The 13,965-nt window shown below is 43.0% G+C and overlaps 1 protein-coding gene across 2 annotated transcripts in view; it reads right to left on the bottom strand.

The window, feature by feature from the left end:
- sema3b (sema domain, immunoglobulin domain (Ig), short basic domain, secreted, (semaphorin) 3B) overlaps positions 1-9,398 on the bottom strand; it is a 32,848-nt gene extending 23,450 nt beyond the window's left edge. Inside the window, exons 1-3 of one of the 2 annotated variants that reach the window (XM_061074807.1) lie at positions 8,659-9,398; positions 1,211-1,385; positions 865-1,105 (exon numbers count right to left, since the gene is read on the bottom strand). In XM_061074807.1, coding sequence (XP_060930790.1) covers positions 865-1,051 — 187 coding nt within the window. In that variant the 5' untranslated portion in view covers positions 1,052-1,105; positions 1,211-1,385; positions 8,659-9,398. Of the gene's footprint in view, positions 1-864; positions 1,386-8,658 lie in introns of both variants that reach the window. The other variant, XM_061074806.1, reaches the window with a different exon arrangement.
- Between the last annotated feature and the right edge of the window lie 4,567 nt (positions 9,399-13,965).

Raw genomic sequence — 13,965 nt, 5'->3', positions numbered from 1 at the left:
GCCAGTAACTGCCGGCATTCAGTGATGGAACACATCCCTGGTTTATGTGGTTATGCTGTGCACCGAGCTACATTCTGCAAACTCACAAAACTTTAGATGGAACACTATACCATTCCTCAGTGGGTACACTGTTTGTGTGTGTGTGTGTGTGTGTGTGTGTGTGTGTGTGTGTGTGTGTGTGTGTGTGTGTGTGTGTTTGTGGGGGGCTGCCACAAATTACGCTTGGCTACTGTTCAGGGCTGTTTACTTTGAAAAGCGATATGGTTGAACATCTCATGAAGCTGTGTGTTTGTGTATGTGTGTAGGCTTGGTTTTATATCCTGGGGACCTGAACCTAAATACACCCTGATTCACGGGGACTTGTGTCATTGTGGGGACAAACATTTAGGTTTCTGCAAAAACTTAGGTAGAGGCCACTTTTTCGTGGTCGGGACTTGGCTTTAGAGTTAGAAATATTGTACTGTGATTGTTGAGGTTGTAGTAAGGAGTTAAGGAATGTTGTTTGAGTTTACTGTAATACAAGTACAGTAAAGAAATCCATAGCTTTTTTGGGCAGTGGTGGCATAAACGTCTTTTAGATCTATAAATAAGCAGGTATATGCAGGTATTTTAAATCCATGTATTGGCCAGGAAAGGAGTTTTTCTCTCTGTTTTTATTCCCCTGGAGCGTCGTGTTTAACATCAAGAATGCACCAAAAGCCGAGTCTACTGCAGAGTCATTTGACCCGGGAGTGAATGCCAAATCAATCTATTCCCATTGCAGACATAAGCCAGATGTTAGTGGGTATTTTGACCAGTGAAAAAGGGGTTATGGACTCAGTGTGCAAATAAAATGTCCCTCCTTCAGAAAGCTTTGGTTCTTACCTTTGTATGAGAGCTTCATGCGTGGTGAGGAGGATGAGGAGGAGGTGGAAGAAGAGGAGGATGAAGATGAAGAGGAAGTGCGGGTCATGGGGCTGGAGGACGCGTGGGCGGCGGCGGCCACACCCAGCAGAAAGAGAGAGCTGCAGGTGACCATCATGGCCGCCATCATCATCATCATGGTCATCATCTTGACACGTTGAGAGCAATCACTTTTTGTTCAACGGCGGTAATGTCTGTTAGCCTGTAAAGTGATTTTTTGGTAGTTTGTAGTTTTTGTCCTTGATTTCACTGACAATTAATGTCCAATTATTTTCAACTAGTTTGGTTTTAGTTTTTTATGTTCGACCTTGTGGAGTTTCAGTCTCCGGTCTTCCTTCTTAACATTCAGTGTAATCTTCACAATGGCCTCCTTGCTTCTCAAGAGTTTGTTCTGGTATATCCAGTGCTCCTCCGTGAAAGACGACCGAGTTCACCTCTCACATTCGAAATGGGACCAAGACGTCACACATGGAAATCGTAACCTAAAAATAGAGACAGAAAGGGAGAGGATTTAGAAATGGACATCACAAGCATTTGTTTGGTTGTGCCAAGGATGCCACTACGCACACAAACACACACACACACACACAGACTCACACAAACACAGACGTCTGAAGTTTATTTAGTCAGAGGCAGATTGATGCCTCTGCCAGGCTGAGTAAATGCCAACCTCCATTGTGGCAACACCACTATAATCCCTTCACATTACGGCAAGACATAAGGGCTGTATCCAACACACACACACACACACACACACACACACACACACACACACACACACACACACACACACACACACACACACACACACACACACACACACACACACACACACACACACACACACACACACACACACACACACAGACACACAGACCATGGTGATGAAGACTGTGTGTGTGTGATAGAGATATGCCAAGCCATGCACAATATCTGGGTCTGTGGCACTGCCAACTCAGAGTGGCTTCCCCCTCTCTCTTTCTCCCTCTCCCTCTCCCTCTCCCTCTCTCTCCTGCTCGCTCACACTCCCTCGTTCCCTCTGCACTGGCAGAAGGTGTCACCAGATGAGATCTCTTCATCACCGAGGACTGATGAGACGACAGTGATGTGGATGGATGAGTGCATCGGCTCTGAACAGAAAGTCACTTGTGAGTGAGTCTGGCAGCACACAGCCGAAGACTGTTGGCTTTTGTAATGAGATTCGCTGTCAATATTGAATTACACAGTAATATATAAACAACATCACAAGTTATTCAAAGCTTCACAATGTTTTTTTTTGTATAAATGTGGTTTACACGTGGCTTCCACTGCAGTCTCTCTGATTTGTGAGTGTGAGGGGACTTTTAGCATGTGCACGGAGGACAGAAAAAGAATCTCTATAAAGTTAACTGAGAGTCAGATTTAAAGGGACGGATTTCTTATTGTTTCGGAAAAATCCCCAATAACCGGCTGTCTCTGTTGTGACTGTGTCGCTGTAAGCCACAGCTCGGCCACAGGAGCAGTAATGAGGTAACTGCCTCATAAGCCTAAATGTATATAAACATGGTGTCATAAAAAGCTTGCACGGGGACACACACCTCTCTTTCAGTACTTCGGACTCTGCGGTCAGCAGGAACAATAAAGCCTTTGAGTAGAAACAGTCTCCTTTATTCTATTACACCTCACACTTGGCACTGAGTCAGGAACAAGCAGACTGTCTGTTTTTCTCCCTTTTCACTTTTGGTCTGTTTCTTCCAGCCCATCTAACAATTTCCTCAACCGCTCTCATACATGTGTCCCTCTCCGAAAAAGCAACTGCCCTGTCAAATTCAGGCGTAACTCTACCCTTTTTCTTTCTTTACATGGAACTTTCAACCATGAGGCTTGAGAATACTGACAATTGACCAACAGCAATCTAAATGTGCAACACTTTCGGTCAAGGAGCTAAAACACCAGGAACAGGAGCCGATGTCAAATGATCTCTCTAATCGGCGCAAGTATGCAACCATTATCCACAACCTGAAACCATATGGGCTGGACGTAGTGTGCACTTGGACCTCTGGTGACAGGAATGCACTGACACCCTGCTGCCATAGTCTCAACTGAGCTGATACTGTGTTAAACCAGAAGTTAATGTAACATCTGCAATAATATATAGCCCAAAAAGTGCTCCACAAATAAAGTTATTATTATGAATAAAAAGGTCGGTAGTTCGATCCCCTGCTCCTTTATTCCTCATTCCGAAAAGTCCTTTAGCAAATACTGAAACAAGCTGTTACCATAAAATCTCCCTGATTTCTATGTATAAAGGCACTTTATGAACGGGTGATTGGCTGATAAGACTGGAAAATAGCTATATGCATATTCCATTTATTCGGGATAAAAATGATTACTGTGCATATTCTAACAATGGAGTAACTCTAGACGTCCTGACTTGGACTGGCGATTGGAGATCGAGCACTGACAGAAGTGCAGTTTTCATGTGGTCTTTAAAAAAAGTTTTCAGTTAAATCCCCATTCATTTCAAGTTGGCACATTTTTACACCAGTGTCAGTATTTCGAAAAACCACAGAAAGCTGCAGTGTTCACTTTGAGGCACATGCGAAACTGAAACACACAAAGATGAGAGTATATGCACACAAACTCTGCACTCACAGACCAGGCTGTTGGCACAGAGTTTTATAAATAATGGAGCTATTGAGGCGTGGAGACAGGAGAGCTCTCATAAGCTCACGGCTCCCAGGCCACAACACAACAGGACAGTGCTGAACAGGAGCATCAACTCCCACATATACCCCTGCAGTATGTATACACACACACACACACACACACACACACACACACACACACACACACACACACACACACTCAGGAATGGACAAAAGCCCAAATGCAAGTCTTGATGGGCACAGAACCTGCCATCCTCTGCCACAACTCACTGTATCAGCCTTGACAAAGAGATGTTGTAGAGTTTGAATGGCAAGGGCTGCTTTTACAGTTCTGGACAACTAAAAAACTATCAACGATCAAGGTGACAGAAGTTCTTATAGCTGGAAAAATGTATATTAAAGTGTGTTTGTGTATGTGAGGTCAGAAATAGAAGGCGAGGCTCTGTGTGTTTTCACGGTTCTGCACTGAGGTGCAAAGATGATGCAGTAATTTAAAGAAAAGTACGTCAGTGCTCTTGTCAGCTGCAGCGCGGTGACACACAAAACAGAAACACTCACGCACAATGTACGTCACAGTCCCCGGGAGTGACAAGGGCAGCAGCGAAGCCCTACACTCCTGTCTGCTGCTATTAAAGGAATGAGCGTCCCATTGTTCCTTGGAGTCTCCCCGAGCTCTGTTTGTGTGTCTGTGTGTGTGTGTGTGTGTCTATGTGTGTGTGTGTGTGTGTGTGTGTATGTGTGTGTCCTCTAAATCATCATGAGTTTAAGAGGCCATTGATGTTCCTCTCCTCATCCCAGAGTCTAAGCAGAGCACTCGCACACATACACAAACAGGTTTGTGCAGCTTAGAATTTTGCATTGACTTTAATTTATTGTCAATAGCCTAGACAAAAACCTTATCCTCAACCTTAACCATTACTAATCTGTTAACCTAACCACGATCCACATCTTACCCCTAAACTAAACCAGGAGCTCTAATGAGTTTATCCCCATCATGACTGAACTACTGGTCCTGACAAGGTCAGTGTTTAAGGCCGTTAAGAGGTAACACAAATTAGTGCACACACATTTACAATATATTCATGAGTGCAATAATCCTCACATAAACTGCTGTACCTCAACACTTAGATCAGCAAGCAAGCGCACACACACACACACACACACACACACACACACACACACACACACACACACACACACACACACATACACACACACACACACACACACACATCCAAGAATACACAAACTCCATAATGCATCTTAATAAAAAGCCATTGGACCCGCTGACACTTGCATTCAGTTCAGCATCAATAGACACAGAGCGGGGCATGCCAAGAGGGAGTGGATTAAAAATAAAGAGAAAGACAGAGAGAGACAGATTCCTGTGGGGAGGGGGGCATACAAAGCGTTCCGCCTGCAGGGTGAGTCGGTCTTTTCAGAGTGAGGTTAGAGTGCAACACTGCAGTACAGCCTGCAATAATGAGGGAATGTGTATCAGTAGTTTAACCTGTAGCCCTCCACTACCACAGGTTAGAGAGAAGAAGGGAGATAAAAAGACGCTGAGGGCCTGATGGGAATGACCTGTCAGAGAGAGAGATACAGGAGGAGGAGAGAGGGAGGAACGGGTGGAAAAAGCCATGAAGAACAGTGCTTTGAGGAATCAGTGGAGGGTGATGAGGGCACTTTGGACAAAAAGAAGGAAGCAAGGAAAGTTAAATAAGATAGCGAGAGAGAGACGGAGACAAGGGCATTAAGAGAGTGGGAGAAGAATAGGGGAAACCAAACAAATAACAAAAAGAAAAGTGGGAACGCATGAGACAATGGGATGGAGAAAGAAACTGTGGAGTAGTAGAAAAAGGTGCATGAAGCATCCCTCCATCCTGCACCTACTGATTAAAGAGCTGCAACAGAAAGTAAGACAGGGAGGCATTGGAAGGGAGGGAAAGAGAGGATGGAGAGGAAAGAAAAGCGGGAGGGAGGACAAAGAATCAGAACAGGAGGGAGGGAGGACATTGTACAGTACCACTTCAGCTCTGCAGCTTGCCTGCATGCATACAGTCCCACGGAAGGAGAGAATGTAAAGGAGGGAGGGATGGAGAAGAAAACGAGCCAGGCGAGAGGTGATGGAGAGAAAGGAGCCAATTGTTTTGCCTGCAGGGAGAAAAGAGTTTCCCTGGCCTGCGACCAACAAGTCTGAGCCTCCTTGCGATGGAGAAATGAAAGTAAGGGAGGGAGGGATAGATTGAGGGATGAAGAGGAAGAATGAAGGGAGGGAGGAGTCCCACCAAGAAGAAAACATTTGAAGCAGAGGGTTGCTGGTGGCTTTCGCACCGGATTGTCAGGTGGGGGGAGGTGGGAGCTGGGAGGGTGAAGAAATTAATTCAATGAGAATTTGAGTTGAAGAACAATTCAATTTCATCATCCAGCACCTCAGGTAAAGTCCTAACATGTTTCTGCCCTGCTGGTCTGATAAAGGGGCGTTTTTGATGAATCTCATCAAAATTACGAGCTGCAGAGCATTTTTGACTCTAAGACTATTCGTGGGTGGACCAGTACAAGTGACCAATACAAACAGTGGAAGGAAAAAAAACAGCTAACTGGCTAACTGGCTAAAGCAGTGTGTTTTCCTTTGCCTTACGTCATTTGCCTCGGAAGTAATAGCAGAAACGAGCAAACCCACAGCTAAAGCGGATATGACACAATTTAAGGGTGACCAACTTGAGGTTGAATAAAATTGTGGATTTGAACATAGTTTGAGACGCCTTTTAGACGTCTTACTGAACAATTGTTACATATTTTGTCTTTAAATACTTAATTTTCAATCAGCTGTTAATTCAAGTCAGCTCTGAGGTTGAGCCAGGTTACAACAAGCAGAGGCAGAGAAACCGAAGGGAGGGTGAGATGAGTAATTTAATCACCTTTTGAATACTTTTTAAATCCATTTACAAAGATGTCATGTGAAATCACTGGAACTGCAAACATGAGTTTCACGCCAAAACCTCTTTTAATTCTTGCAATTTATGGCTTTTTGGGATTCAATCTATAAGTTTCTTTCTAAATCTGATGAGTATAATAAAACATGATTGTATAATATACTGTGCATCAAAATGTAAAGGGCCTAATGTGAGCTATTTACAGTATTCATCACAATGTCAAGACTGACCAGACGAACAAGCACATATTTTTAAAACATTTGTGACACATTCATCGCAGTTTTAAGATTTTTTTTTACGGTCAAGGTTGGGAGTAACAACTAGTTTACTGTTGAGGAAAGTGCTGGTGTTCAGCATGTAATTGTGATGGGTAAGACTGGAAGGAAGAAAGCGTCCAGGGAATAAATGTGAGACTGTTCTCCACCTTAACTGTTAAAGTATTGTGGAATTTTGATTCGTCTGTGATAAAAAAAACAGCTCAGCTAGCCGGCCTCATTTCCCCAAAAAACTAAAAAACTTGAAAAAAGAAACTTTTTTAATATCCAGAGAAGAGCAAGAGAGAAAAGTAGGTGATACTGGGAAGTGTGGCTGCACGTCAACACACTGACATGCAGCCTAGATAGGAACAGCAATAAATAAAGAAAGTAAGACTGAGGCATATCAAGCAAAGTCTGATTTCTAAAGCAAATGCAGCTTTGACAGTATTGTTTGTTCGAAGCATGAGAGGGTTTTGCTTATGCCCAGAAGAATGAGCTGTTAGAAGAAGAAGCGAATGCTGATCGGGACAGACCACCAACTGAGAGAGAAGTTAAGTAAGTACAGGGTCATATTCTATATCATGACTGTGTTAATATATAAATAATTCATAACTGTATTTATCATGTGAGGCCGAGCACAAGACTGAAGGTAAAAAGTTGGAAACAAGCCTTTAAAGTGGTTTCCACATGAGAACGTGAAGGTAAAAGCTCAGTCATATGAAGGTTCAGAAAAGAGCTCAAAAATAATCTCAATACCCACTGTAATGCAGCTTATAGATGTATGGACTTTTTCAGTGAAGGGTCTTATGACAAAGCTATGGAGTAAATGAAAGTCACACACACACACACTGACGCACAAACAGATTCACACACACACACACAGACACACACAGACACACACACACACACACAGACACACACACATACAGACAGAGGAAAGTGACACAGCTAGATGTGACTACAAGCCTTTAATGGGATTTAAGGTAGAAAAAAGCAAAGTGAGAAAGGGAAAGCAGAGACTCGGCTCGGAAGGAGCTGGAGAGGCTACAGCTCTCTGCTGGTTACTGGTATCCAGCCATCTGGCCCAGCATCATGAATGGAAAGTTTCCCAGCCTGCAAACCCATGGCTATAGCATTTGTTCTGTTTGGCTGAAATAATTTCAGTGGTCAAAGACTGAATGGGGAAAAATGGAAGACGTGGAGTCAACCAGACTCATACTGCGCTGATGTCCACAGTGCAAAAGTTTCATCTGGATATCTCTTTGTCTGATCTTTATGTCAGTTCTGCCTGCACCGAGTGGAGAGAAGTGATTGAACTCATATCATTGTGGACATCTTGATATATTACAAAGAAGAAACATAATAAAAATCCTATTGGAGACCTGCCTCACAGTGGTCATGCAGCCTAAACCTCTTGTCTGCTGTAGTAGCCATGGGAAGAGACAATGAAGGAGCCAATAAGGCGATGTCAGCCTGCTGGTATCTGGTAGACGGCCATTTGGCCGTGTTAAACGCAGAAGCCGCGGTAAGTCAGGACCTTACAGAGCTGCTTCTGGTCTCCTGACTGGAGCTGCTCCAAACAGCTCTGTGAGGGGAGACAACTCACTCTGCTGTACAGAAGCATCAGAGGCAATTCAAACCGGTTCTCTGAGGAAGGAGCCCACATGTCATCGGCATGATTTGTAAAACGATACGTGGTTTTGTAATGGAACTGCTCCGCAATGTGAGCTCAACAGAATCAACTTTACGGCTGAGTTGAAGTTATTATTTAATAGTTATGTGATTCAGATTTTTCAGCCACATCAGAATCATCTTTTGTATGTACACTCATACAAGCAGGTAATTTAAGTGTGTACCACAGGACAAGGTTTTTAGCACACTTTTAAGCACACTTTCAAGTCAGGATGAACTCACCTCTCCATCCGTTTCCAGGGGAACCAAATCCCTAAAGAGTTTAGAACATTCCAGGTCGGGATCAGCATCCACCTGAGCCCAAAGTGCCTCCAACAGCACTGACCGTTTCCATAGTTACAGTCCTGCTTATTGCTCTTCAAACTCTCAGTTTTTCCATTGCAATGAAAAAAGAAAACAAAACGTCCATGTGAGGCAATTCCTCTTGATTTCTCACTCACATTAGAGAGTGCTTCACACACACCTACACACACTCACGAGCTCTTTCTATGTGCTTGCAAAAGAGCCATTCTCAAGCTTGAGCATGTCTGAATACGATGTGAATGAACCAATAAGTTCATCTGGCATCAGGTGGAAACAACTCATTGAGAAGCTTCAACTCCATAAAAAGTAAGGAAGAATGAAACAAAGTTCGAGGCAGGTGGAAGTCACTGCAAAAATATGAAAAAAGTGGTAATTCCGGTGGTGGCGGTGGTGCCTGGAGGGCAGGAAAAGAGCAGCAGCGGAGTCACAGTTGGGTGCAAAAGAGTCCAGTGAGACTTTTAAAGAAAGAGAAAGTCCAAAAGGCAGCCGGAGTGCAAGTTAAACGGCAGCGCAGTGAGATCTCAGTATTCCCCTGTCTGCAGTCAACTCCACTGATGAACAGCGCCACTCATGCTCCACTTAGAAAAACACACAACCCTGTGCACACACATAAAAACTCCTCTCAACACACACACGCGAAGAGTTCGCACACACACAGTTTTCACTGGAGCCGAGCAGAGAAGTGCTCAGAGGGCGAGCAGGCAGGAATAATGGACTTAATTCAAGAGGGGAGAGAGAAAGAGAGAGAGAGAGGGAGGGGTCGAAGGGAGGAGGGAAAGGTGGGAGGTAAGAGGAGGGGAGTGGAAATGGGCAGGGACATGTACTCTGCTGTTCTCATTGTGTTTATGTGCTACTGTGTTGGTACCTGTGTACATTCTTTGTTTTTATAATGCGTGATTGTGATCAGTGACTTTATTTAACCTCTGTTGAGAACATGAAACCTTGAGACTTGTGATGTAGCCTCGAGTCAGTTTTATCAGACTGTGGGTTATCATGAGAGAAATGTGGTGAAATTCAAAACCGTCAGTCCTGGGTCAGTCACACTATCATTTAGTGTACACACAATGCAGCTGATGAAGGGTTTTGCAGACTAAAGACAGTCTACATTACAATTCATGACCTTTTTCTCTCAATGTGATTCCTGCCATGACCCATGTGATGCAGAACAAACTAGCCAATGTGAATTGGAATCAAAAGAAACAGCGTCTTTACATTCTGCATTTAAATTTACTTTTGGAAATCAAAACACCATCTACAGCGAATAAGCCTCCTCCATGTTAGTGGATGGGACATGGACCAAACTATTATCTGATGCTATAAAAATTGGGTGCAATATCATGATTGACAGCTGCTAGGGCATATATATCGTTAGGACCTTGTTACCGTGGCTGAATTCCCAGACTTATGTGGACCCATCTCAGACAGTACAACATGTGATGAAGCAGGACACTGTTGTTTGCACAATGTGTAGATGCCTCAAGTTACATAAAAAGGTTTAAGATTGGACTTTTTCCTCACAGACTCATGACTCGCCTCAAACAAACAAGAAAATATTGTTGACATAGAAAATCCTGATGCATGAAGATAACAAGGTAGTTTGGATAAAATCACTACAAACACAAACATAGAGAGATAAATGTGCAAAGAGAGAGATTTTCAGATACAGGAGATGAGCTGTATGCTGATGTGGATGACATTAAGCCTGATGAGCTACTGTACATCCAGTAACAGGGTAATTGGTATTCACTTATACTATATGAGGGTTTACATCATCCTTTGCTCTTATCAAAGTTGAAGTATGGGTCAGCTTTTATGACGAGATGCACAAGTGAAGGAAAACCACTAGGAGAAAAGTTTCTAATGAAAGTAACATGAAGGCGAGATCTTGTTAGTTGGACCAAAAGACTGTGGGTTTCACACCCTCGCCCCAGTAGACTAGAAAGCTGGTAATAAAAGTTTGGATTTTCTCTTATTTTCTTTCGGAGAAAATTTGCTTTGGTTTGCATCAGTATAGTTTCAGTGCAGCTGAGTTGTCCTTTGATGACCAGCTTTCACGAGGGTAAAAGTATCAAAGAGTCCATTCAACTTGTAAAACAGCTCCTGCAGCACAAAGCGCTCCTACCGCTGTCCACTGATACAGCATGCTCAAGTTCTAGACACTGGCTTCACTATGACTTCACAGAACAATAAAATATCCTCAAGGAGCTCTAGAGCTGTGAGGAGGATGTGGTTTGTCTCACTACGGTGTCGAAGCTGCACGCTGTCAACATGGTCCATACACTGCTGCTGCACTGACCGTGTGGATGTGGCAGGCAAATGTAAACCTGGGCCATCACACACTTGGGCCCTAATAAACTAAACTCAAAAATGTGTTTTTAATAAGTCATATAGTGCAACACTTATTATTCTGTGTGTGCGTGTGTGTCTCTGCCCATCTTTTTTCCCCAGTTGCAGTGCTCCTTTAATCCTCATTCCAATGGCAGGTGCGGCACTGCGCCTGGCAACTGACACACACACACACAAACACACACACACACACACACACATACACACACACAGACACACACCTAGAAGCCCACTATTACTGGGTATGAGAGGTCATGGGTCTCACATTAGGGGTTGTCTGTGAATGTATTTTTGTGAGCGTGTGTGTTGTATCCAAGTATGCCTGCATTTTTAAACACAATGCACACTTGCCTTCAATCACTTAAACACGTTCATGCACATGAGCATGTGCACAATGAATCTCGTCGGTGAGCGAGGGTGTGTGGGTGTTTGTGCTGTATGTTTTCATCCCGTTGGCCGCCCTCCTGCTGACCTGTCTGTCATAAAGCAGTCTGATGTCTCTACAGGCTGCAGTGTGAGCACTGTGATCCCGACAAAGGCTTTTGTCTTAGCTGAAGCCTCGGTGCTATTGAAGCAGATGAGGGCTTAGCCTTCTAACAGCATCTCTGTGAATCTTTGTTTTATTGGAAGTCGATGAACCGAAATGATCTTTAGATTGTGCTGAGACCTCATTCAGACCAGCGTCTCCCACGTAGGGATCTCCCACTGTGGTCTTTTTTGTCTATTTATGAATGAATTTAGATATATGAATATATATTTTTTAACAAAACTCACTTGAGTTACTATGTAGCCTACAACAGGGTTATCTGCAATAACGTGGGTCAAGTAATTCAACAAGTATATCAGATAAATCAAGAATTTCGACTGTGCTTTGTATGGTGTTCTGCATTGTTCTGTACGATGTGAAGGAGACAGAGTAAGTCTGAACCGATATTTGTTGCAGAATGGTTTGGACATTGGGAATTGATCCTGCGTAGGAGAGTGGGGGGTTGTAGGGGGATACGGCAGGTGCCATCCATTTGAACCAAAATGCCAAAAATGTATCCCCCCTGCAAACCTGTTAATTCTGCCATCCCCTCTTAACAACCCTCCCGTCCCCTATGAGAAAGAGTGCTGTATGTGCAGAATTTGTGTGTGCAGGTGAGCATCATATAATAAATGCTTCTAAAAAAAATTGAAGGATCCATATATATATATATATATAGATATATACATATTTTTTAAAGTTGAAATTGCCTGCTCCTGTGACGCGGAACAGGAGGTCAGAGCAGAAACATGGTCAGAAGCACATAGTGCATACTGGATAGAATGGCAGAAAGAACAGAAAGACAGCGTTCTCTTTCTTTCTCTCTCTCTCTCTACCATATTGACCATCAGCAGCACTTGGAGACATCCAACCCCATTGGTGACCGTTAAAACATCCATAAAGCTGTTATGGTCTGCGGCAGGAGGGCTTGATTCAGTATAAACTGAATAGATATAACTTTGTGACCTCCCACACACCCACCATGACGGATCAGCTCCAAGAATTGATCATCTGGAGATAATGTCTAAAGATATATTCACCCCAAGCTTGGGAAAAATGCATCCATCCTCCCCGGTAGAAACAAAAAACATATATAGCCTAATACCTAAACAGAAACTATCTATAACAAGTGACTTTGCAAAGTGTGTCGACTGAATTGGGTTGATTCCCGTGTTCAGTGATCACTGATTTCATAAAATGATACTAATCTTTTTCATCATGTGTTTTATGTTTTGTAACAAGACGAGCAGTGATGCTCACATGACAGGACTACTTATATAGCAATAATAACTGTGTACTTCCAGAATGTTCAATGTTATCTGTCATAAGTTTATTCTATACATTGTGATGATGTTTTTTTTACACCAAAGAGCATTAGTGGTTGATAAGATGATTAACTTATACACTGAATTTGTTATTGTATAATGCTAAGTATGTATGTATATTACACAACGTCATACACCTTGACCACACATGGTCTCATACGATTTCAACTGTCTAATCAAAACCCAAGTGTTTATTTAATTCCATAAACATCTCTCTATAGCACTTACAAATTCCAGGGTATATACTGTCCTGCTGTGTTATTATCTAATCAGCAGTAACAGTAACACTAACGTGAGGGACAATGCACAGTGGCCGCTGACAAGAAACTCATCTACGTTCATCTCATGTCTCTGAACAGAAATATTTATTCAGGCAGGAAGCTGGCTTCTTACGCTGAGAGCCAGATCTTTCTTAGGTATTTACAATGAGGTGTTCCAACTTCCAAAACATATTGCATTCATATTTACATAGCCTTGAAATCAATTTTGAAGGTAACCTGAAAAGAAAACACCCACAACACAAGAAAAATACAAGTGCTTCAGTGTTGGAAGGTCATGCGTCATTGAAATCAATGGGAGTTTGTTAACTTTTAACACTGAGCCTATGAACACAACTGCTGAGGAAGCAAAGTATTATGGTTGGAAGAGAATCACTCAGTGATATATTGATGATGTGTTTTGGATTGTGGCCATGATGCTCACCAGCCTCCAGCATGAGTTCCTACTCCCTGGTGTAGAAGAGCACAGTGGAGCTGTGTCTGGTTTTGGGAGAGACCTCTTTGAAAGGACGTGGTCAGTGAATGTGTTTGGAACTAGGTGAGGGGAAATTTCCTATGAAGATGGACTACAGATAATTCAACAAAATCTGATCCTGGGTGCTGCTCCTAATGTCGGAGTCAAGAGTCAACATGAAATAACATTTGGGTTTGGCTTATGAAGACTTTGAATGTGTTTAATGTACCGTGGCAAACCTTGGCGTTCATTTCTCGCAGATGATGGAGAATGACCCATTCAGGGGGATTCAGGGGG

This window comes from Limanda limanda, chromosome 7, assembly GCF_963576545.1.
Source record: "Limanda limanda chromosome 7, fLimLim1.1, whole genome shotgun sequence".
Taxonomy (NCBI): domain Eukaryota; kingdom Metazoa; phylum Chordata; class Actinopteri; order Pleuronectiformes; family Pleuronectidae; genus Limanda; species Limanda limanda.
This window is presented reverse-complemented; position numbering and strand designations above follow the sequence as displayed.